The sequence below is a fragment of the Mauremys reevesii genome, linkage group 9 (genome assembly GCF_016161935.1).
Source record: "Mauremys reevesii isolate NIE-2019 linkage group 9, ASM1616193v1, whole genome shotgun sequence".
NCBI lineage: Eukaryota > Metazoa > Chordata > Testudines > Geoemydidae > Mauremys > Mauremys reevesii.
In genome coordinates, this window is record NC_052631.1 from 39,802,402 (window position 1) to 39,828,274 (window position 25,873).

At 42.2% G+C, this 25,873-nt stretch overlaps 1 protein-coding gene across 2 annotated transcripts in view; it reads right to left on the reverse strand.

Moving 5' to 3' along the window:
* CLSTN2 (calsyntenin 2) overlaps positions 1-25,873 on the reverse strand; it is a 695,827-nt gene that overhangs the window by 18,949 nt on the left and 651,005 nt on the right. For both annotated transcript variants that reach the window (XM_039489461.1, XM_039489460.1), the window contains one exon: positions 6,248-6,414. In XM_039489461.1, coding sequence (XP_039345395.1) covers positions 6,248-6,414 — 167 coding nt within the window. The remainder of the gene's footprint in view (positions 1-6,247; positions 6,415-25,873) is intronic.

A 25,873-nucleotide genomic window follows, 5' to 3' on the forward strand; every position in this document is an offset into this window, starting at 1 on the left:
TGGAATGCTGCCGAAGGGAGTGGAAGAAAATCCTAGCCCTAGTCTACACTACAGAGTTAGGTCGACATAAGGCAGCATATGTTGACCTAATTATGGAGGTGTCTACACTAAAATGTTTCTCCCGCTGCTTTAACTTGCCTGCTATGCCAATCTAATAGATCCATGTCAACCTAAGTGGCCTCCATGAGCTGTCCCACAATGCCCTACCATGACTGCTCAAGTCACTGTTTTGAACTCCGCTGCTCTGCAGCCACGTACACAGGTGCACGCCCCTCCCCTTTTAAGGCCCTGGGAATTTTTGAAATTGCTCTTTCTATTTACTTGGCGGAGAGCTAACATAACAACTGCTGAGCTGACCATGCTGGCTCCATGCAGCACTGGAGGTGCTGGATCTACTGGGTGCAGGCTCTGATCCAGTCATAGGAACTTTGACATCTATGGCCAGATCGCTCGGGGCATGGAGGAGAAGAGCGACAATAGGGATACACAGCAGTGCCATGTAAAAATCAAGGCGTTGCACCGGGCATACCAGAAGGCAAATAGTCATCTGGTGTGGAGATGCAGATATGCCACTTCTACAGGTAGCTGCATGCCATCCTCGGTGCCTACTCCACCTCCCCTACTCCACCTCCACCACCAAGTGCCCAGTGGATACTTTGCAGGACCTAGAGTCACAAGCCACCAGAGTTAACCCGGAAGATGAGGTGCTGAACAAGGAAGAGGAGGAGGACGGGCAATACTGGGATCCGCTGGAGTGGCAAGCCAGGATCTCGTTTTGACTCCTGAGCAGTTAAGCCACTCCCAGAAGTCCAGCACCGGAGAGCCTGATGCAAGGGAAGGAACCTCTGGTAAGTACTCAGTTTGCTTCAATATTGCAGGGCAACATCTGCTCATGTACTATTTTTTTTAATCAGACTAGAAGAGGTAGTGAAATAACCAATAGAGGTAGAGTCGCTATCTGCTTCTTATTCCCCTGTGCAGCTAGGCAGAGGAGACCCTGCCAAACAGTTTGTTTATGTGCACTGGGATATCCTGTGACTTCTCCATAGAGATATTTAGGAAACTTTCCTGGAGGTAGTCTGCAATCCTCTGCCAAAGTTTCTTGGGAGGGCTGCCTTGTTTCTTCCCCTGCAGTAGGACAACTTGCAGCTTTCTGTACAAGCCTATGTTCCTAAAGATGCGCGCATCATGCACCTTCCCTGACCAGTTCATATTGATGTCAGTGAAACAAACCTGGTGATCCATCAGTGCTTGCAATACTGTAGAAAAGTAGCCCTTTCTGTTGATGTATTCCGTCGCAAGGTGGTTTGGTATCAAAATAGGGCTGTGTGCGCCATCTATTGCCCCACCACAGTTCAGCAACCCCATTGCTGCAAAACCATCCACTATTTCCTATACATTGCCCTGAGCCACAGTCCTTTGTAGCAGGACACGATTAATGGCCCTGTATACTTGCGTCACAGCAACCTCCATGGTGGATTTCCCAACTCCAAACTGATTCCCCACTGACCAGTAGCAGTCTGAAATTGCAAGCTTCCACACAATAATCGCCACTCACTTCTCCATTGTGAGATCAGCTCCCATTCTGGTGTCGCTGCACCAGAGGGCTGGGGTGAGCTCCGCACACAGTTCCAGGAAGGTGGCCTGGCACATCCAAAAGTTCTGCAGCCACCGCTTTTCATCCCATACCTGCATAACGATGCAATCCCACCACTCAGTGCTTGTTTCTCGGGCCCAGAACAGACTGTCCACCGTGTGCAGCTGCTCCGTGAATGGCAACAGCAATCTTCAATTGTTTCTCTCCCTGGCACACAGCAAGGCAGACACCAAGGCATCATCATCAGACTCACAGCTCAGGAAATAATGCTGGATCAGGTGTGTTGTGTTTGTGACGCTCAGCACAATACTGAAGAGCAGTGCAGGATCCATGATTTCTGACAGAGATGGTGGGCACGCACTTTACCACAGCTGTTGAAAAGTGGTACAAACGTACTAGAATGCCCATAGAAGGGAGAAAACCTAATCCGGAGATGCTGAACCTGCCTGTAGCAGGGTGGACCCCTGCTCCGGCCCTGAAGGGGTTAAAAACAGCCCTGGGAAGGGGCCAAGGCTCAAGAAAGCAGCCTTTATGCTGGGCTGATTGGGGAAGTGGCTGCAGCTGGGGCCACGCCCCAAACTGAGCAATAGGGCCACAGCTGGCCCCTATAAAAGGCCAGGGAAGCCAGATGCACAGACAGTCTCTCTCTGCATTCAGAGAGAGATGGGCCTGGCTGCAGGGAGCTAGACCAGGTACCTGAGTGAAGCAGGGCTGGGGAAAGGCTGAGGAGCTGGGGAGCTCCAGCCTGGAAAGCCCCAGGCTGTGGCCTAGCATTGGGCTAACAGGTACTGGGGGTTGCAGGGGGCAGCCCAGGGGTAGGCCAAGGCAGCAGGTCCAAACCCAACCTTGCCAGTGATGAGTAGGATGATACTGGAGTCTGCCCTGGGGCGTGGGGCTAGACAATGACTGGCAGTAGCCATATACTGAGGTGAGGTGGGGATAGAAGGTGGGGGTTCCCTGGGGAGGGGAGACCCTAAGAGAAAGGGGTTACTGCCAGGGGGCAGCACCCCATGTAAGAGGGCACTGGGTTCAGGGAGGGACACGGAGGGGGGGGGCTGAAGACAGGAGGATCACCGGCCTGCAGAGGGCGCTCCAGCACTGGACAGAGCTAATTCCCGGAGTCACCAGCAGGAGGCGCTGTGGGGGGTGAGTCCAACCCATTACACTGCCCCCATGAGGCATTACAAACCCTTCCCAAAACACCCTGTGGTAGATTGTGGTGAGTTGCACAGTGGGCTGGCTATCCACAGTGCACTGCTCTCTGTGTCAATGCAAGAGCTGCTACTGTGGATGCGCTCCACCAACACAAGGAGGTAGTGTGGATGTGCAACAGTGGTTTAATTATAGTGGCAGCTGTACGTTGACATAACTTAAGTTGACTTAACTTTGTAGTGTAGACAAGCCCCTAGTCTGGGCTGTTTATATCTCACTCTTGGAGAGTGTAGAGAGGGGAGAGATCAGTTAAAAATAGCATAGACAGTGTCTGCAAGATTTGTTGTGTATATATGAAAATTAGATCGTGGAAGAAGCAAGAAGATAAAAATTGCAACATAAGCAATCTTGTAACAGTATTAAACTGTTCTTTCCTAGATAAATATAAAGAGACCAACTGACAATCCTACTAACTTTTAACATTAGCTAATGTCCTTTTCCTTCAGGCGGTGGTAGGGTTCAAATATCCGTATTGTACATATCCATGGGCAGTCACATACAATATCTGATGTCAGGTGTGTTTATTTTGGGACAATGGACACTATCTTCCTTTCTTAATTTGCAACCCAAGGTCAGGTGCCAACTGTGCCTCTTGTCTGTTCCTCTCCCTCTTGGCCCAACTAGGAAACCCTGCCTGGAGTATCTCCGACTGCTTTTTTCCATTTTTGCCTCCTGCTGTCAACTCTGACTGCCGGACTGGCTGGGGAGGTAAAAATGGAAGAAGCACCTTTAAAGAAACACCATGCCACTGTTGTAATTCTGAAATTGAAAACGTTTTGAAGTTCAGTGTGGGAAGGAGAAAATATTCCCTCGGCTTCATTTTTCCTCCACCCACTGCTGGTTCATAGAGAGAACCATTCACCCATGCTGGAGCAGCAGTGGGAGGCAAAACTGAAGAGAGTATTTTTTCACCCACACCTGAAACCACAAGCTACTATAATAATGTCAATTTCAAAATGACAACAGGCTGCTACAACTGAGTATGTTTTTAATCAGCATGAGCCAAGTATAAGCTGACTTATGACATACAAATTCCAGCATACATTTACTGATATATAGTTACGAGGAAACAGGATTTTCTAGTAAACAGCCTTATATTACATTCATAATCTTAATTTGTAAAGGGCATTGCTAAGAAGCATATCATTATAATTTACTGAATTGCTGGGATGGAAGTCCTATGAAATCATTAACATTCTCACTATAATAAATAAAACATGAAAACAGTAATTTGGGGGCTCTTTGTTCAGTATTTAAAGGCTAGTGCCACCAAAAAAAAGAAGGTTTCATGCAATATGTTTTACCCAAGAAAGAAAGAGGTGGTGAAATAGAGCCATCCAATACTGACATTTATGAGGGTTAAATTAGAACAAGGTGAATAACTGGGGTTTTTTTTTACATCTCTGGAAGTTCCAGGGGGAAAAAAAATGGTTTGACCCAAACTGAAACCAAATTTTTCAGTATTTTCAGCAAATCAAAAAAGTTGACAAATTTCATTTTGGGTTAAATGAAACAAAATATTTCATATCTGTGTATTTTAATAAAAGCAAAGGAAAATGAAGGGCTAGATTTAAAAAAAAAACTACTGGAGGAGGTGGTGGTGGTGGAGGTAGTGGTGTTCTACTTTATATAAAATGCTTGAATGTTTTTGGTCCAAAGAAAGTGAGAATGAGGACACTCACCTGGAATGTGGGAGACCCAAACTCAAGTCCCTGATCCTGTGCCTACTTAATTATGTATACAACAGGAAAGACAGAGAGTGCCACCCCAGAATAGCCAGTAGCCTAGTGGTTAGGGGCACTCACCTAAGAGGTGGGAGGCCAGCATTCAAGGTTACTGGGTATAAGGGGCTATGATTACCTTCTCTTCTGGTAATTTGTGATTGGCATCTAAATTCCCTTGTCAATCTAGGGTCCCCCTCCAAAAAAAATGTGTTTTGTTGGAAACTATTCAGCAAATTTCTATCAAATTTATGAATAGCTTCAGCCAACCTAAAACTTTATTTTTCAGCGAATAAATAATTTGTCCAAAAACGTTAATCAAACTCAAGTTTAGACAGTGAAACAATCTTACCTTTACCACATAAAGCTAACTCCTGCTGCTCATGTTGAGTATTACCTACTCTCACAAGTAAAGGTTGAAGAATCTGGTCCTAAACTTGCATATGCAACTCAAATTTTGCCCTCCTGTCTGCAGATACCATAAATCAAGAGTACAACATAACCTCTTGCCTAGATTCACATGTGTATCCTCTTGCAGCTCTGTGTATTACTTAGTATATGCCAGATTTGGCATATGCCAGAGCCCACACACGTAATTTCCCTGAAAAATACACAGTAAATAGTACCTTCACAACATTCTCTAGATTAAAATATAACAACACAGAGTAACAATGACAATTTATTACCAGGTGGAGGCCACATAAATATGCAGCTAAATTACCTCCCTAGTTAGTTGTTTAATTCTCTATTCTGTTCCAAAGGAAGGTTGTACTGTGATGACCTATACTGCTAAAATAGCTCAATATTAGTGAACTGGCTGAATCCCAAAAATATGCCAAAGCAAGATTGTGTTGCTGATTAAAAAGAAAATGTATGGTACTTGCGAACTGACAAATTGGTTAAAATATGCAGTTTAGAGAGGAGTATTTGTTATCTAATACATTTCTCAGTAACTTAGAACTGTTCTGGAATATTCTGACAAATTTGTGTAAGGACAAATGGATGAAAATTACATTCAAGATGCTACATATGCATATCCAAGAAAGTAGAGAAAACTATGAGTGAAGTCCTAGCCCCACTGAAGTCCTAGAAATTTTGCCATTGACTTCAATGGGGCCAGGAGTTTGTCCTATATTGTATTACTTTAATAACATGATAATTCATATGTACAAACACAGTTAAAGTTGCACATGCAAATTTAATCTTTGCATTTCCTGACTTTTGCATGCTTAATTGTCCCATCTTAATGTCCTATTAATGTAGTTTGCCTTGTGAAATATATGTTGAATCTAATGGCACTAACACACACAGCCCAGTTTGCTGAATTGCAACCAGATGAAATGATATTTCACTTATGTTTTCTGTTGCTTTAAAGCTATTTCAGATCAAAATTCAATAAAATACAACAGTCTGCAGAAGCATGCCTATTTTTGTAAAGAGTACCAAAACAGGGCTTTGACAGCATGACCTGGAAATTCTTAGAGCCTGTGAAAGACCTGCGGCACCTTACTTTCTAAATGTGTTTTGTTGAAATAATGGAAATATTTTCTTTGCAGTATCACAGCTCCTCTCCTGTTATGCTTTTTCTTTGCATGACTTTATGGGAAATTATATTGCTTCTAGGAGTGCATTTGTACTGTGTGTACTCTGCCTTGGGCTCTCCACTTCATAAATCAGTTCTAATTTTTATCAAAGATGATGTCAGTTCATCCCTCACCTTTATTCCTTGGCCAAGACTCTCAAGAGAATTAATATCCAGACCTTCCTTGCAGGCCTGCAAACAGGAAATCACTTTCTGACTCTCAATTTTCCCTGGCCGGATAGTGAGGCTGGCAAGGCTGCCATGGAAATACTGAGCAAATCTGGGCTTAGCGACTTCCCCTCCTAGAAGAAACAGAATGCAAAATTATTCTGTTGATAATACCCAAATACAGATATTCTAATAACTCAGTTTACAATATTGTAACATAAAATATAGGTTTGATATCCAATTTAGTGAAATGCTATTAAACTCCTGCAATCTCAGTTACTACGATCAAGTGAACGGAATCCCAACTAGAATATGCTTTATGCATTGTTGTGATGGCATCCAGCAACACCACTATAATTAAGGTTTTGTCAGTATTTCCATTATTGTAAACTGCTATTTTCAGGGGTTTCAAAAATGTATTTGTTGAAACATAGCACACAAAATCCCTGCCCAGGAATGTATTGTTATTTCAGAATATGCGAATAAACAGCTATTTGACTATTTTTTTTAAATTTAAACAGGATGCAAACAAGCTAAACGAAATATTACATTTTTATGAGATTTTGTACACCATTTTATGCTTGCACAGACTAAATATGGGTTTCAATGTATTTGTACATATATTTATTTGTCCTTTTCCTAAACACGTGTCCATCACAACATTCTCTGGCAGCATGTGCATTTCTTTAAAAAAAAAAAACCAATGCAACTTTATACAATGTTAATTAAAAGTAGACTCCATCCAGAAATTTTGCTTAGCTATAAATTAACATAAGCACTGCTTGACCTCATCCCCTCAGGCAAATCCTAAAGAAAAGATAGGGCTATCACTGTATCCTGGAAATCAACAAGACTTGGCCTCTTGAGAACTAACATGAGAAGTGAATTCCAAAGTTGAGGTCCTTCCTCTGTGTATATCCCACCTCTAGCCTCCAAACATGCTAACTATCACTAGATTTGATTGAGTTGGCTAACCATGAACATGAGGAAATGAACAGAGGAAAAAGAGGCAGTTTCTCCAAATTCAAATCCTACAGGGCTTCAAACATCATGAATTGCCACCAGATGTGAATAGGAAGTCACAGATGCATTGGCATACTATAGCCAACTCATTAGGCAAACAGGCCACTTCACTCAAATGCATCATTTTTAGAGGTCAACAATAAATGTTAACATCCACTACTTGCAAACAACTGGAGTTACTGAGCTACTCCCCGCACTTTGTATAGATCTCCTTATTCTCTTCTGGGTACACTTATAGACATTGATGACTAAAGCCTGAGAACCCTCCTCCCCACTCTCTCTCAACACTGTACTCACTACAAAAAAACTAGTTTTTTTTTATATTATATATGAAAATACACATTGGAGTAATGGGGTGGGGGGAAGATTTTGTAGACATAGGTTTGGGATTGTTTCATTGCCCAGTCATGGAAGCAGACATCTCATAATGTACTCTTAGATGCTTTCCTCAGCCAAAAGGCATCACCCTTTGTCTTCTCTGATGGCATCGCATATAGCATCACTATTTATCTCAAAGAAAACTCCCCACAGTGAGAAAAAAATCAGCCTTTTTTCTCCAAGCTGTCCATCATGTAGAAAAGTTTCTCTGGATGGATTTTTGCAGAGTACAAGAAAACCTTCATTTTTTTCAACATCTATAGTTCAGGATTAGTTTCTACTGTACTTAGGCCTTTCAGTAAATACATTCAATTTTTCCCCCAAAAAACTAGTAAGAGCAACATTATTTTTAAGACCACCTACTATTTTAGCAGCTAAGTATTTATTTACAGTAAATATTTTTAAAATATAAATTATAGTAAATAAGAAAACATTGAATTGAATTAACATTCATTTTCCTTTTGTCAGGAATATCCTCAAACAGAATATAAAAGCAAACAAAATACCCTCCAAACTCTTCCCCCCAAAATTAGACAAGAGCTAAAAAAAAAAAAAAATCCGCCTCAGTTTGTGCTTTGAAGTTTTGCATGTTCAGGCTTTAGCAGACTCCCTAAGAGACCAAGCTTCACAGACGCAGGCCTCTGGCTAAAACCCCAACACTGCTCCTGGAGTTTTAAACTTCAGAAACCAATAGCAAGAATTTGCCAACTGATCTGAATTGTTGTAACGTGATGCAGGATGAGAAGTACACAATTCAAGGATTTAAAGATTACAACCAATTCCTTAAATTGTATCAGGAAACAAACATGAAGTTAGGGCAATGGTTTCAGTGTAGGTGATCTCTGCTCACAGGGTCTCAGTAGGTAGTGTGACAGACCCAGACCAGTGGGGTACAGGAGTCTGGTAGAGAGTCTGGATGAGTAGTTTTCTGTTTCCTGAGTGACCAGAGTAAGGGCCGCACTAGAGTAATCAGGAATCTGCTAGAACCAATTAAGGCAGACAGGCTGATTAGAACACTTGCAGCCAATCAAGGCAGGCTAATCAGGGCACCTGGGTTTAAAAAGGAGCTCACTTCAGTTTGTGGTGGGCGTGTGAGGACCTGGGAGCAAGAGGTGCAAGGAGCTGAGAGTGAGTGGGTGTGCTGCTGGAGGACTAAGGAGTACAAGCATTATCAGACACCAGGAGGAAGGTCCTGTGGTGAGGATAAAGAGGGTGTTTGGAGGAGGTCATGGGGAAGTAGCCCAGGGAGTTGTAGCTGTCATGCAGCTGTTACAGGAGGCACTATAGACAGTTGCAATCCACAGGGCCCTGGGCTGGAACCTGGAGTAGAGGGTGGGCCTGGGTTCCCCCAAACCTCCCAACTCCTGATCAGACACAGGAGGAGTTGACCCAGACTGTGGGTTCCACCAGAGGGGAAGATCACTGAGGTGAGCAAATCTGCCAATAAGCGCAGGACCCACCAAGGTAGAGGAGGAACTTTGTCAAAGTAGGCATTCATTCTACACTAGATGGAGTTTCTGGGGAGATTTCAAGGAAAGCCACGCCCACTAATTAGGGTGAACCACTGTAGTCTTGTCTGAAGGTGACAACACTAAAGATGATCATTGTGTGGTCAGTGTTATAGAGGGATGATTCAAGCATCTTGGCCAGGTTGTAGAGAATAGAGTGATGCACTGATTTCTTTGCTTCTTATTAGTCTGGGTTCAGGCCATTCACTTTGTAGTTGGTCACTATTGGTTTGCCAGCTTCCCAAGGATCAACCATACAGCTTCATAGTCCTGGCCCACACTGAAATGTGGACATTGAAGGGAAACAATAATGAACTTGCAGGACCAAGTGTGTGTGTGTGGGGGGATTACAGAGAAAGATGAAGAAGGCATGATAGAATAATATTTCCCATAATCTTTTCCCATTAGATTAGCTGGAATGTCTCACTGGGGTCCTTCCTTGATATTCCCTTACCCTGTCTGATACTCCCTAAGCATATATAAGGAAATACAGTAGTAACATCTACAATACAACTGAAGCTACATATTGTGATTGATTACAACATATCATTTGAAGAAGTCTTTATTGTGTCTTTTAAAATGACATAATTGACCATGGACTATACTGAATACACATAAAGAGAATATTATTGTGCCAAAAACCCATCTGTAAAATCCATTTAAACTGATTTACAAGAAAGAGCAGAATGACCATCTGAAGCTGTTATCTATGCGGTATAAAATTCTTGTTTTAAAAATCAGCTGTCATGCTGGGAATCAATGAACTTCCACAAACCTTATATGATTTGCCCATAACTATTAAAATAATTATTGTACTGCAAGTCTACAGTCAGCAAGTGCACGAATCTGACAGCCGGCCAGTGATTAGCTTCTAGAGGTGCAGGAAGGGTGAGAGGAGCATTTCCCCCTTTAACCTCTCCTTTTCCTCTATGCAGGAGCTGCTCGCAATGGCAGTGATTGCATGAGGCTATGATTATTGATGGAGCTAATCACCCCAAAAGGGGGGCAGGGAAGGCCCAGCAAAAGAGGGGGTCATGCCTCCCCACTATGAACTGGCCAGCTGTGAAAGGAAGCTCATGTTTTCCCTGTGGGATGTAGCAATGGCTGTGCTCTGCCCTGAGTGCTGGGGAGTTTCAAGAGAGGATGAGAGTCTGCACAACTCCGCCCTCCCCTCATTTATAAAGGCATAAAACCAGGAAGCTGGTTTTCATGTAAGAAGCCATGACCATTTCCTAGAAATGGCCTATTAGAATGCTTGGTGGATGCAGAAATGCCAGAGGCACCAAAAATATCCGAAGCAAAATGCTCAGATACTACTCTGGTGCTTACACACAATGATTTTGGTGTCTATACAAATATATAGCTATTTCAGATAGATCGTTTCTGGACTAGAACAAGCTGATTCACTGTAAACTATGATGATGGTATCAGGTGCTAGTATAGAAAGCCAGGAACTTTTAGAGTTATGGATAATGAGACTTTAAAATGAGCTAGAAACATCATGAAACAAAAGTTCAGGATATGCCTTCTGACATAACTGACACCAACATCTGAGTGAAGAAGAGCTCTGTGTAAGCTCAAAAGCTTGTCGCTCACCATCAGAAGTTGGTCCAATAAAAGCTACCTCACCCACCTTGTCTCATCACAGTATAAATCAGCAAATTATGGCCACAAACCCCTAAGTCTGATAAGACTGTTGATTTAAGCTTTACATTACTGCAAAGGTGGAGAATTGTGTCTTTCCTGTTTGCTTTCATTTACAGAGGCATGCTGTTTTCTTCATAGGGTGGGGTAACTTCCACTAGAATAAACAGGAATTATTGTACACGCATGCTTAGAAAGGAGAATGCATCTCATAGTTTGTTGAAATAGACCAATGAATAAGCCTTCCATATATTATTAAGCACTATTTAGCAGAGATGAAGAGAAAATGATGTACCTGTCATTCTTGTCCTCTCATGGTAAATACCAATAATTTTAACTGACCACCATCATGGGTCTCATAACACTTGGACATTCTGTAATATTTATAGCTTGATGTTTCAACAACTCAGACATCTTCTCAGACCAATGAGCCTATATCAACTTATTGTGCACTTCAACAGCTAGTAACTGCCACTGTCATGCAAAATGAACAAAATACACAGTAAAACAAGAACCAAAACCCAAAGCTTTCCCCAATTCTGAAGGCAAAATTAACAAGATGGGTGAGTGCTGATCTGTTATAACTCTGTAATTTTCTGTTTTCCAAAGGTACAAAATAAGAGTTCCCCACTCTCTGAAGAATAAAAAGCGTCCCGTGTTTCTATAAAATATTGCTAACTGGTAACACATAAAAAACTTGTTGCAAATGGAATTTCCAATAGCAGTATAGAATCAGTATGTGATTATGGACAGTAATGGTAATAAGAACAAGCATTTTTATTTGAGAGCAGGATATTCTTCTTCTAAAGACACCTCTAACTCCTCTGGGGCTCATTCTGATCCAGTTTTATCCTTGTGTAACTCCATTTAACTTCGGTGCCTTTGTTCTTGATTATACTGGTACAATTTAGATCAGAATCAGACTTTTTTACTTCAGCAGAGTTGTATCCAGTTACCTGATGACCAAATTTGACCCATAATACCTAAAATAAACACATGCTAAGAAACATCCTGTCAAAATAAAATTTAAGGGTTAGGAGGGCAAGTTGCTTCCAGGAAAGTTCTCTGTCTGTGACCCTTTTAACCCAAACCTGAATTTCTGTTGAAGTGCTGAGTCCAAGCAATTAGCTTCCTTAACATTCCTTTATTATTCGAAGGAAGCTAATAACAAAACCTTAACATTCCTTTATTTTTCGAAGGAAGCTAATAACAAAACCGAAATATTTGATTCAGCTAATCAAGGACCTTCTCTTTGGGGCTTCCATGGTAGCTCAGCAGCAGACGTACTGAAAGTATAAAGGAAGGCCAGACAAAATGATAGGTTTTTGCCCGAGTTGATGGCTCACCACAACATCCAACTGAGTTGTGATTCTTTTGAGGTATTATAACTAGTGATCATGCTGTCAGTGTCAGGCATCTTCCAGGTTCATGGGGGCAGGGGGAAAGCTACAGCCAGACAGCAAATGTAAATAAAAAAGGAACTTGAATTGAAACTTATTTATGGGTCAACGGGCAAGACAAAACAACTTGCCTCATAAAAGAAAATAATAATGGTGAGTCAAAGAACTGATGCACCAGTGGAGCCCAGGCAAACTTTGTAATACTTTTTAGGGGGCTTTTAAACAAAAAGGAAGTTAATAAAAAACAAATAAGACAACTTCAGCAGCTAGCTGATTGTTTGGGATGCTGAAACACCTGATGGGGAAAATGGAACAGTGTCAGCTGAGAAGAGCATCCAATCCTGTCCATGAAGAGAAAAGAAATAAGGAACGGCTATTTGTGGCCCTGACTGGGATGATTCTAGCAAATCTGGGGCCTGCTGCAAAGCTTTCTGATTGTGGATTGGAGTTTGATGTTTAATTCCATAGTGAGAGAACTAGCTGTTGAGTATTGTGTCAACAATGGGTGTATTTGTGAAGGGATTTAGGGAACTAATAGATAGAGGCTTCTACTAAACAGGAAGAGGCAGAACCTACAGTGTATCCCAAGAAGGGTCCCGATCTGATTCCCTAGCAGTTGAATTTATCACCCCAGATCTCTGTCAGCACAAAATATTGCATGCCATACCACTCTACACAAGAGCTAATTTAATGAACATTATGCTACCAGTTCAACCTGTCCTTGGTGTGATGTTGGGGTCTTCATGACTTGAAGTCTGAAAGCAATATCCGAACTAGCCCTAGGTCCACAGAACACCTTAGGGCTACCTGCCATGAGCTATACAAATTCCAACCTGTCTATATGCCATATATGAGATCCACAGAATGAAGGTCTGTTGCAACCCCTGCCCTTTCAGGAAGACAATGTTCTTCCAAATAAGATACTGGGCCAGTTCCTATGGAGTTGTAATTTAACTTTTTTTAATTACTTGGGGGAGAGGACCAAAAAAACCCCTCACAATTTCTAATTCTTGTATTCTGTTTCTCAAAGTAAATCACAATTCATGCTAAATTAATTGATGCTGTACACAGAAGTACTGTACTATAAGCCTACTGCTGGGATAACATCTCAGAGCCTGGTGCACATCCCCAGTAGAGAAAATACAATTAAATAAGAGGCAAGAATCCACACTGAATTAACCATTGAACATGAATTCATCTCTGACAGAAAATAACCCCCCTCTATTCTATTTCTGCTGTGTATATAATGCTAACAAAGATTTGTGAAGACCGGCTGCATTTTCCTGCATCTTGCCTGGTCCTAATGTGATGAAAGTTGAGCAACACAAAAGGAGAGTGCAGAGACACCCCTGCTATAGTAGCAAATGCACCTGTGTACATAGACGCAGGGCCAGACTCTCTGCTGCATCTGAAATCTGCTTGACACAAAAGGAAAAAATGAGGGTTTATGACTCTGATTCTTTTCCAGCTCCACCCCAGCCCCAGTTTGGAGCAACCTAATATCTCTTCTAACATATATCAGCTGGCAATGATCCTCAAGTCATTATCCATCAAGATGGAAATAGAAGGAAGCACCATTCTCCAACACATGCCTTATGCCGGGGCTGCAGGGATGGGGATAGAAGCTGACTCTACACCAGAGGTGGGCACACCTTTTGGCCTGAGGGCCACATCGGGGTTGAGAAATGGTATGGAGGGCCTGGTAGGGAAGGCTGTGCCTCCTCAAACAGCCTGCCCTCCGCCCCCTCCCACTTCCCCCCTCAGAACCTCCGACTCCCCCTGTTCCCTGACTGCCCCTTCCCAGGAACCCCTGCCCCTAACCACCCCCTATCCAACTCCCAGCCTCTTTCAGAATGTGTCCCTGTGAACATGGGGGAGGACTCAGGAGGAGCAGGGGCAGCCGCGCAGCTGGAGAGAAGCACCGCTTCTCTCCGGCCGGCTGTGCATCCGCCCGGTGCTCCTCCTGAGTCCTCCGGCCGTGTTCCCCGCGCTCCTGCCCCACCTGCTCCCTTGCCCCTGCAGAGCAGACCCTCCCCCCTCTGGGAGGTGCGCCGGAGCTGAGCTGCCCAAGAACCCGGCCCTAGGGCCCCCTGTTGTTGGGGGGGCCCATGCCAGGGCACCCTGTGTTCACTGTTAAATCTGCCCCTGAGCCATGCTGCCCGCACAGTGAGCTGAGGCTGCGGGGCAGGAGGGACAGCAGGGGAGGGGCTGGGGCTGGCCTGGAGCTCAGGGGCCGGGCAGGCTGGCCCCACAGGCCGTAGTTTGCCCACCTCTGCTATACACTCATTGGGATCTCCCTAGACACCTAGGAAATCCTGAGTTTCTGCTCCCTTCTCTCAGTGTTCTTAGTCTGCCTTTTATTGCACTGCTCCTAACATACTCTCACTGATCTGTATAATTATAAATCAGTTCTCATACTATATATACATTTTGGTGATTGTTATGTCAATTGGATTTTTTGGAAGGTGAGATTATTCCACAAAAGGATTCTATAACAACAATTCAGGTATTCATTTGAACTGTGGGAAAAGGAAGAAATAAGAGAACACAAAACAGAAGGACCAGAATTACTTCAGTTGGGGCTTTCTATTATATTTATGATTACATAATTTGCTTGGTGACAGGCTTGTCCTAAAGAATTTGCCCTTCTTAAAATGTACAGTGCAGTCAACCCAAGTTAATTACCTCATCTCTCACCATGGATTCCAAGATACCACAACAAGAAAAGGTTGTAGTATTGAAAAGAATGACTTTCAGCTATGATAAACTACAGTATAACCTTGTGACAGTAATTAACTTGTGTCACTACTTTACTGACAAGAGGTGGGGAATGATACATAAAGAAACAATCAGTTCCTGAGAAGAGTATGAAAACTGGGACCTTATCTTTTCAAAGAAACCTGGCTGAAGTTCACAGTCTGTGATACAATGGCTGATTAGATTACCAAGTTTTTAACTTGCTCACTTTTCTCACTGGCTTTGCCATAGAATGATTGCTAGCAAAGAGGGGATCAAAGTGAGAACCTATAAACCTTTGTTTAATGGAAGTAATTTCTCACCCTGGAAAAGGATTCATTTGAAACATCCTCAGATAAACTGAATCACAATATAGTGGGCTCATTCAGAAGAAACTTCTTACCAGGGCAGAATGATAGAAAATGTAACTACAGGACAATCTAACCTCATTTGTTTGGACTGCTTAGGAGCAAGAAACAGCAATTGCAGAACCTGAAAGGGGGAAGAAGAATGATCTTGTTGTTAAAGACCAGGATTGGGAGTCAGGCAATCTGGTTCTATTCCTTGTTGTGATAAAGATTTGCTTTGTGACCTAGGGCAGATCACCTTTTCTCTCTGTGCCTCAACTCTTCCATCTATAAAGTGGGGCAAATTATAATTCTCTGCCATGGAAGGATGTCATGAAGCTTAATTCACTGGTGTTTGTAAAGTGCTTGGAGAGCCTTGGGTGGATGAGGCTATATCAGTACAACACTATTATTAATTATTATTATTATTATTATTATAGGAGAGGAGACTGGTACTGACATGGCAAGCTCATGAGCAGTAAATGATTGGTGGGATGGCTCATCAGCCATAAAACCCACATTCTTTGCTTATAAAGTAACACATCAATAGAAGTAAGATGAAATTTCCAGTTAAAAAACCCCAAACACTTCAGGTCCTCAAGAACCTGCTACACACAAGAAATTACACCCCCAGTCCTAGGAAATAAAGCCATATTAAATATCACTAACTGATCTTTTTTAATGAATCTTCCTCCAGTCACTGCACCCTCCGTTGCTTCTAGGATTTATTTTGAGTTTGAGAGGGCATCATTTTTACTTGCATTCCATTAAGTTTGGCTTGCATATTTTATCCTAATAATTATTATAATTAGTCAAACAATTTTTCAGATGCACAGTATTTTAGATTATTTCAAATGTCTTTTTTGTATGTCTGTTAGTTGAAACCTTGTTATCTCTACCTTGCTTCTTGCTTGCATATATATACCTGCCCCTGGAAATTTCCACTACTTGCATCCGACGAAGTGGGTATTCACCCACAAAAGCTCATGCTCTAAAACGTCTGTTAGTCTATAAGGTGCCACAGGATTCTTTGCTGCTTTTACAGATCCAGACTACCACGGCTACCCATCTGATACTTGTTAGTTGAAAGATACTTTTAATCCAGTCTGATTTAAATATGGCTAAATTACAAAACCAGCACTGTGTCCTGAAAATTCTATGGTGTAAATCCCTGAGGGCTCTAGCATGGCTTTATGGTGCCAGCCTTACAATGTGGAGCTGCACTGCTGAAGGGGTGCTCTCCGTTATCCAGGGGAAGCATGCCTACTGCTACACCCCTACAGAGTGGCTGGTGGTGTGTGAGGAGCCAAGCCATAGCCACATCTCCTTCCTGGATAAAGCAGGGGTCCCCACTGAGGTCTCCCTTGTGCCCGTAAAAGCCTGTGAGGTGTCAATCTTGCCCTCAGTGAGAAAAGTGAAATGGATTTCATTTAACATTAAAAGTGTAACAGCACTTTAGACTTAAAATGATAGCACCACAACTTAGATCAAAGTCACAGCTTTGACAAAAATTCATCAAACCATGGCTTCATCCATGAAAAGCCTTTTGAAGAGTTGCAATTGAGTTTAATCCCCTTCCCTAAATGTTCACAGGGAAAGCTACACAAATGTATCAGTTAAGGAACAGGTATATTATTATCAAAACATATTCACCCTCATATTCACAATGTATCATTAGGATCAAATTTAGTTACCTTTATACTGAGTAGTACCTTACTTCATGCATATTCTCCTTGAAATCAATGATCCTACCTAAGAAGGAAGGTACTACTCATCACTAGGGCCAGGGGCGGCTCTAGAAATCGGGCTGCCCCAAGCAGCGCGGAGCGCTGCGCCGCCCTTTCCCGGTCCCGCGGCGGGTCCCCTCTTCCCGTGGCTCCGGTTGAGCTCCTGCCGGCATGCCTGCGGCAGGTCCACTGGAGCCCGGGACGAGCGGACCTGCCGCAGTCATGCCTGCGGGAGCTCAACCGGAGCCGCGGGAAGACGGGACCCGCCGCAGTCATGCCTGTGGCAGGTCCGCTCGTCCCGGGCTCCGGTGGACCTGCCGCAGGCATGCCTGCGGGAGCTCAACCGGAGCCGCGGGAAGACGGGACCCGCCGCAGTCATGCCTGCGGCAGGTCCGCTCGTCCCGGGCTCTGGTGGACCTGCCGCAGGCATGCCGGCGGGAGCTCCACCGGAGCCAAATGCCGCCCCCCCGGGAAACGGCCGCCCCAAGCGCCTGCTTGGCGCGCTGGTGTCTAGAGCCGCCCCTGACTAGGGCCCTACCAAATTCACAGCCCATTTTGGTCAATTTCAGACATAGGATTTTAAAAATTGTCAATTTCATGATTTCAGCTATTTAAATCTGAAATTTCACGGTGTTGTAATTGTAGTGGTCCTGACCCAAAAAGGAATTTTTTGGGGTCGGGGGGTATTGTGGTACTGCTGCTGATAGTGGCGCTGCCTTCAGAGCTGAGCAGCTGGACCGGGCAGCTGCTGGCTGGGAGCCCAGCTCTGAAGGCAGAGCCACCACCAGTAGCAGTGCCGAAGGATAACATGGTATGTTATTGCCACCCTTACTTCTGCGCTGCTGCTGCCCAGCTCTGAAATCAGTGCAGAACTAAAGGTGGCAATACTTTGACCCCTTCCCTAAAATAACCTTGTGACTCCCCTGCAACTTCCTTTTGGGTCAGGGCCCCCATGAAAACTGTATAGAATAGGGTAAACGCACACTGATGAAATCTGTATAGTATAGGGTAAAAGCACACCAAAACACAGATTTTATGATGTGAGACCAGATTTCAAGGTCCATGATGCATTTTTGATAGCCGTGAATTTAGTAGGACCCTATTCATCACCAATAAGAGCGTCAGAAGTGGCCCCTTTTCAATTGCATAACAAAAATAGCTGCAAAGAAGTTATTTATTTGCAGATAATTCTGACTATATTTTGGACAGGTGGAAATAAAAGTATAAAGGGAATCTTTATATGTTCTACTCTATATATGCTCTTATAATGTCCTCATTGCCATAATATCTTACCACCATCAATACATCATACAGCATCATGAGGGACAGAAAGGATAAAATAATGTGGGTTTTTTTTTGTTTTTTGTTTTTTTTCTTTTTTTGGTCCATTTGTCTGGTTAGTTTTTGCTTTGTAATTCTCTTTAAGATATGGGAAAGATATTTGCAACTACACTAATGCTCTACGCAGTGGTTCACGGACCACTTTAAAATTGCTCAAGGTCTCAGTGGATCACTTAATGATCTTTCCAAATGTTGTTTGTACCATTAGCTAACAATTGTAAAGCACTTTGGATAAAAGATATATATATATATAAAAACCTTAATAATAATTAACTTTTTTTTGTTCTACAAAGAAAAGCACACAACTCATATTTTAATATCAGTAGTCTTACCTTTCTAATGCAATAGATATGCCCTCTCTCTCCCGCCATGGCAGACCCTTAGCTGGGGTTGGGAAGGACGGGAGGTCTCTCCCTGATAGCCACAGCCCTGGAGCTGGGGAAAGTCGCCTCTTTCTCTGGTCGCCACAACCCTGAACATCCCAAATTCCCCCCATCCCCTCTTCTCGTCCCCTCCCACCTACATCCTTGTCATAAACATAGAAACAAGAGTAACATAAAATCCCTCCTGGGAAGCTGTGCTAAATCGCTTTACCTGTAAAGGGTTAAGAAGCTCAAATAACCTAGTTAGCACATGACCAGAAGGGCCAATGAGGAAAGGAGATACTTTCAAATCAAGGGGAGAGGGGAAGGAGAGGTTTTGTTTGTGCTGTCTTTGTTGTTCCCTCTCCAGATGGAGAGAGAGACCAGGCAGGGACAACATCTAAAAAGATAGCTAAAATAATCCATCTAAGATTACAAAAATTGTAAGTAAGGCAAGGAAATGCGTTAGATTATCTTTTGTTTTAGTTTATGAATTTTCCCTATGCTAAGAGGTAGTTTTATTCCTGATTTTGTAACTGTGAAGCTAAGTCCAGAGAGGAGTCCTCTGTGTTTTAAATCTTTTAATTATCCTCTAAAGTTACCCTCCATCCTGATTTTGCAGGTGTGATTCTTTTACTCTTTTTTCTTTATAATAAAGTTCTTCTTTTAAGAACCTAATTAATGTTAGTGTCCTAAAAATAAAGGGTTTGGTCTGTTCTCACATTGCTAACCAACTGGTTGGTATATTGTTCTCAAGCCTCCTCAGGAAAGGGGGTGAAGGAGCTTGGGGGATATTTGGGGAGGATAGGGCTCCAAGTGCCCCTTCTCTGAATTTTTGTTTAAATCACTTGGTAGTGGCAGTGACAATCCTGTCCATTTGTGCCTTGGGCAAGTTTTAACCTAAGCTGGTAGGATATAAGCTTAGGGGGTCTTTCTTGCAGGTCCCCATATCTGTACCCCATAGTTCAGAGTGGTGGTGGGGAACCCTGACACCTATTCCATCCAAGGCCACCACCTCACCTTACATGTGCATCTTCTCCAGGGTCCAGGCACCTAATTAGTGAAGCCACGCCCGCACGGCTCCACTAATTAGGTAGGTGGCCTTTCATTCTCATGTGCAGCCACCCAGATGCTCACCTTAGGGGGAACTATCCACGGACCACCTGAATGGAGCTCGCAGACCACTGGTGGTTTGTGGACCACAGTTTGAGAACCACTGGTCTACAGCATCATCATTTGGAAAATGTAGCGAACTCATCATTTTGCATGAATTCTCACTGCAAATGCTCAGAAGGATTCAGCAAAAATTCTCAGTAGAAACTGGATCAAATCTTGTTAGAAATCCAATTACACTTGTCAGGACTTCATACAGAGCACTTCCACCTTTTTTTAGCTGTTGATATGATTGCACCCATTAAAAGAATCCTGGAAAAAAGCATGTGGACACAAAATGACTGGCATAAAAATAACATGGAAGTTTACTTAATTTCTCTGTGCACTTTGGCAATAATAAAAACAAAATTTGGATGGTGTACATTGCAAAAGATTTGTGTATCTGATGAAGAAAGTGAAAAGCGAACATGGAAGTGAACTACTGAGAATAAAAGCCCTTACTTAGGTACTAAGAGATCCCCACTCAGTGAAGAATAAAAAGTGTCCTGCATTTCTATAAAATATTGCTAAATAGTAACACATACAAAACTTGGACAGTAATGGCAATAAGAACAAGCATTTTTATTTGGGAGCAGGATAATATTCTTCTAATGAGAATAAAAGCCCCTACTTAGGTGCTGGTTCTTAAAGAACTACTAAAATTACTCACGATTCTCCCATGATTCTCTCACTGGAATGCAAAATTAAATGAATTTCCTGAAGACTGACAAAAGCAGGGAATATAGTAGTATTCATTTAGACTACAAGGATGCATTGGACCCCGTTCTCACTTACACTCTAGTAAATCAGGAGTAATTTCTCTGATGTCACTGGAGTTTTGTTAGAGTTAACCTGGTGTAAGATGAGAATCACAGTCTGGCCCATTATGGATGGCTATCCATGTCTTCCATCCCCATGAAGACCTAAAGGAATACAAACTCTGGAAATCTGATCTAAAGTAACCTTGTTGGTGCAGATAGGACACCTGATGTGCCAAAGTCTCAAGCTTAACTTTATCATATGGTAAGTCCAAGAGAGCATAAATTTAGAAGGTCTACAGCTGCTTTTGAAGCAAGACTCAAGAAGAATCCAGAGTGGAACTTTGGCACTTCCTGTATTCCATCAGAACAACTGAAGGGAGAAAGAAGATTCTCTGAGTATCTGTAAGGACAAATAACTCCCCTAACTCCTCAGAATGGATGTGATAACCAATGCCATAAAAACAGGGGGAAAGAATTACTGTGAAACTGAAATGTTATTAGCAGGAAATATTTACGACAAAGAGCAAAACTCTCTCTGTCTGAGTCTCCTACATCAGATCCTACTGTACACCTTTCAGGAATCTGATTTGTCTTGCGTACCCCAAGTTTCACCTCACCTAAAATCTACTTGCTTCAAAATCAGACACAAAAATACAAAAGTGTCACAGCACACTATTACTGAAAAATGTCTTACTTTCTTATTTTAAACATATAATTATAAAATAAATCAACTGGAATATAAATATTGTGCTTACATTTCAGTGTATATATAGAGAGCAGTATAAACAAGTCATTGTTTGTATGAAATTTTAGTTTGTACTGACTTCTCTAGTGCTTTTTCTGTGGCCTGTTGTAAAGCTAGGTAAATATCTGGATGAGTTGACATACCCTCTGGAAGACCTCTTCCTACCCCTACGGGTATACATACCCCGGTTGAGAACCACTATCCTACATGATGTGCCTCAAGAAAAGACAAGACTAGCAAGCAAGTGGGTGGTTCAATTTTAAGCAAGCTCAACATAGATCCCAAAGTAGATGATGAAAAAAAAAAACTGTGGCTGAAAGAGACTCCCCTCTTTTATAACCTGGAACAAACTTGGAAGAACAGCTCCCATTTTCCAGGCAAGAAATGAAATCCGTCATATCGAAAATGTCAAATCTTCCATATGAGAAACAGATGTTCCAGTTAATGCTAACACATTAAATTAAAAACTTTTGTCCTTGATTTTTATTATGCCCATCAATTGCAATTTTTCTTCTCCTTATACTCAATTTTTAGATTGCCATTCTTTTACACAACTACGGATATATTTCAGTTATGGCACTCAGCAAACAGCAGCCAATATAGTAAGAGAAAGGACTAGATTTTTTTTTCTTCACGTTATTCTGATTGTGTTGGCCTGGATACCTTTTTAAAAATAGTTTAACTTTGATGAATAGCTACTATGCATACAGAACTATAAGAAGACAGGCGTTACAAAAGGGAAAGCAGAAAAGGATGAGTGACTGATACTTTTTGAGGCAAGAGATTAAGATTTGAATTCTGATGCTGCTAATTCCTGTTGTTAAAAGGAAGGAGAGGGGAAAAACTGAGTGTAATTTAGTCCACAGAATAAGCTGCTATACTGGCAAATGAAAGAAGTACTGTCTGATGGTCTGAACCCTGGATTAGGGAGTCAGGAATTTCTGATTTATATTCCTCCCCTTGCAACGGATTCTCTTGTGTGGCCTTTAGCAAGGAACCAACCTCTCTGCCTTTTCCCATCTGTTCTTAAGTACATCTCGCATTGATATGAGACTATGTTTTGCAAATGCTTTGAAAATGAAAAGCACTACATGAAGGTCAAGCATTTTTTGTTATTGGTATGAATGGATTATTCTTAGTTCATTCACAGTAGCAATGTGGTGTTGAAGTGAACATTAACAAGTGTAGTAGAAGCAGCAGTTGACTTTATAATATTAGAAGGTGCTTCACTGAACAAAAGGATGAACATTGGCAGTGGGAAATGGAGTGCCTCTTTATTCCACTTACAATCCACTGAGCCATCAAGCTGCACTGGATAAAATCCAGTCCAAGCCAGAAATAACTGAAAACTGTTACCACTTGCTGTCTGCATGGTGGTCTAATGTACGTGAAATAACTTTGTGGTCTCAACAGAGCTTTTGGGAGGCTGGACAAATATCTCTATCAAAAATCCATGATGACATTGCACTTTAATTTTCACCCTTACCAGCAATCTCAGACAAGGAGTCAAGATGGCCAGGAGACTGACCTATCCTCATTGCTACAGGTGGCCAAACTGGAAATAGGTTGAGACACATGGATTACTTCTGGAGGAATTCTGCACCCCTGCGAGGGCACAGAATTCATATCTTCTGCAGATTTCTTGGCTCCCCCGCAGAAAAATGGGGGAGCCAAGAGATATGTGGGGAACACACGCCCCTTCCCGGCAGCCTGGGCATGTCTGCTGGGAGCAGCTGGCAGCAAAGGGGAGAGGAGGGAGACTGAGTGCCTCCCTCAATCTGCAGAAAGGCCGTTTTCAGCTACTGCCTCATCTCCTGCTCCATCTGCTTGGTGTAGAGGTCATCATGGCCATGCATGTGCTAGTGCTTGCCCAGGTCTGTGGTGACCTCTCCCACCTTGGTGTAGAACTGCACATTTGTGTGCCGCTTCTTCCCAAACATGATGGCGTTCTTGAAGTGGAAATGCAGCACAATGATCATCTCCCCATCACAGGGTTGGAACAACATGTGCTTGATGCTGTTCTACAGAATGTCGACCTTGTCTCCTCGCACAGAGGTGAAGCGGAAACCATTGACGTGGGCCTCCAGTGAGCCTCGCATCCTCTTCTGGGTGATGTTGGTCCGGATGTACAGGTCCTTTAACTTGGGGTTGCTCTGGTTTAGGTTAATGACGAGCGAGTCTTGCTTGGCGATGCCCTCCTTCTCCTGTGCCTCCCGGATCTTGTAGCATTTCTGCACCTCCTTGATGATGCCGAAGGCATTCTACAGGTTGAGGGACAGCATCAATGTTAAGGAGGTGGGGCTGGGTCTGTGCCTGCATGCGAACAAGTGAGAGATACTAACTCTGTCTCTCTTGCTCACTGTTGCTGCATCCCAAGCTTGGAGGCAAAGGGCTGTGTGAAACAGGCTCTGTCCCTAAGGCAGAGCAGAAATGTAACAACTAAGCAGGCAGGCTGCTAATGTTCCCATTGTTAGTTAATTGTTCCCATTCTTAGTCAATTCAGGCTCCTTTGCCTTGCCAGAGAGGTGTAAAGGAGCCTTATTGTAAATGACAATAAGGGAATCCTCAGCTAGGAAGGTCTATGTGCTTTCTGCCTTTTTTTCCTGTGCCAGAGAGGCACAATGGAGTTAGATTACAGCGCAGGATCTATTTTACTTATCCATTTTAAAAAAATGCAGGACAATGTTTAGCAAAACTGTATGACTTTCATGTGTGAAAGTCTGAGCAATTTAAACAACATTCCACTTTACAGAACACCAAACAAAAGAAAAGTAATGTAATTTAAATGAAAATCCAGGAGTGTAACTGAAATGCAGGATGTTGGTTACCAAGTATTTGTAATTTAACTTTCATGTATTTAGCAAATGCTGAACAGTTATTGTGATTTTTTTTTCTGTATAGCAGTTTAAGTAAATTACCAAAATAAGTGAAACTGGTGTGATTATATTGCATTATTTTGACAAATTAAATATGTAGGATTTTGCAGACTTTTGCATTTTTGGTGCAGAATTTTGGGTTTTTTGGCACAGAATTCCCCCCAGGACCAATGGATGTTGGAGTGTGAAGATCCCTGCATGCCTGCTACACAGTATCTCTTCTGTGGATAAACATAGGATTTCATTTTCCAGAACTGTTAACATTTAATATTGTTGATGAGCACAAAGGATGGAACTGTAGGGAAAGAGATAAAGTAATAGTAGAAACTACTGAAAAGAGAGAACTGAAAAAGGATAAATGCAACTAAGGAGATGCACAAAAACATATTAAATAGTCCTGCTAAGAAGGATCCAAGATTACTTGCTGATAGTGCAAACATCCAAAAAAAGTTTCTTCATCAAGGATTCTGGAAGTATTTCGAAATGCAACATCATTCTTTATTACTGATACCTATGTTGAGTCTGAACTCTTTATGAACTGAAACTTAACTCAGACTACATGTCTCTGTCTGAAACTTTTAATCAAAAGCTTTGACCTGCGAACTACTCATGACCCTTCCCCTCCCAATAAGTAGCCATCTCCCCTTTTGTCTTCTCCAATTTACATTTTAACCTGTTTTATCCTGTAGAATCTTGATTGATTATGCATGACCATTATGATCTGTTAATCACTTTGTTTACTTCTGTGTATAAACATTGATGCTCACCCCTAATAAACTTGCCACACTTACTCCAAAGCTTGGCTCTTAAGCTATGGATGGTGTGAGCCCGTTGATCAACGAATTGTTGTCTGGTCTCTGACAGATCTCTGAGCCCTATACCAACTCCGCACAAACTCGGGTGCTGGAGAGGTGAGTAGGACTTGCTTTTTACCTAACACCTATTTAAAAACCCTAAATTCACTGGATCTTCGCAGATTCCATACACTAAAGGAAAGAATGGATGGAAGTTGAGTTGAGTTATGCTCCCAGACTTTACTGAAAACATATAATAAATGACAAGAGACCAAGCTGGTAAGGTGGATATACGAGGAGGTGGGAGTTATGCCCCTAACTTGACATTAATACAGGCAGCCATTTTTGTGTGTTTAACCACTACTAGCTAAAGACCAAATACCAGATAGCTAGAAATAATTTTAGGGCTCTAAAAGGCAAGGCCAAACAGCTACATAAATGCAGTTTGCTAATTGAAATAAATAAATAAAAAGAAAACAAAAAGTTAATATACCATAAAAATAAAAGAATGTTTAAACAGCCGATCTTGGTTTTAAGTGCCCTTGTCATATACATTTTGTTATTGTTATAACTAAAAATACTAAAAATGCTTTAATAATTAAAAAAAACCATGACATTTCCTAAATTAAAAAAATTGGTAATCCACTAGAGTTGGCTATAATAACACACTAAAATTATTATAAATTATGTGCTTTATTTATATAAAACACACACACACACACACACTTTGGAGCAGTCCAAAAAAGCTTTTCTTTGGGCAAGGAGTTAACACCTAAACTCCCCATCAGCTGGACAGAAG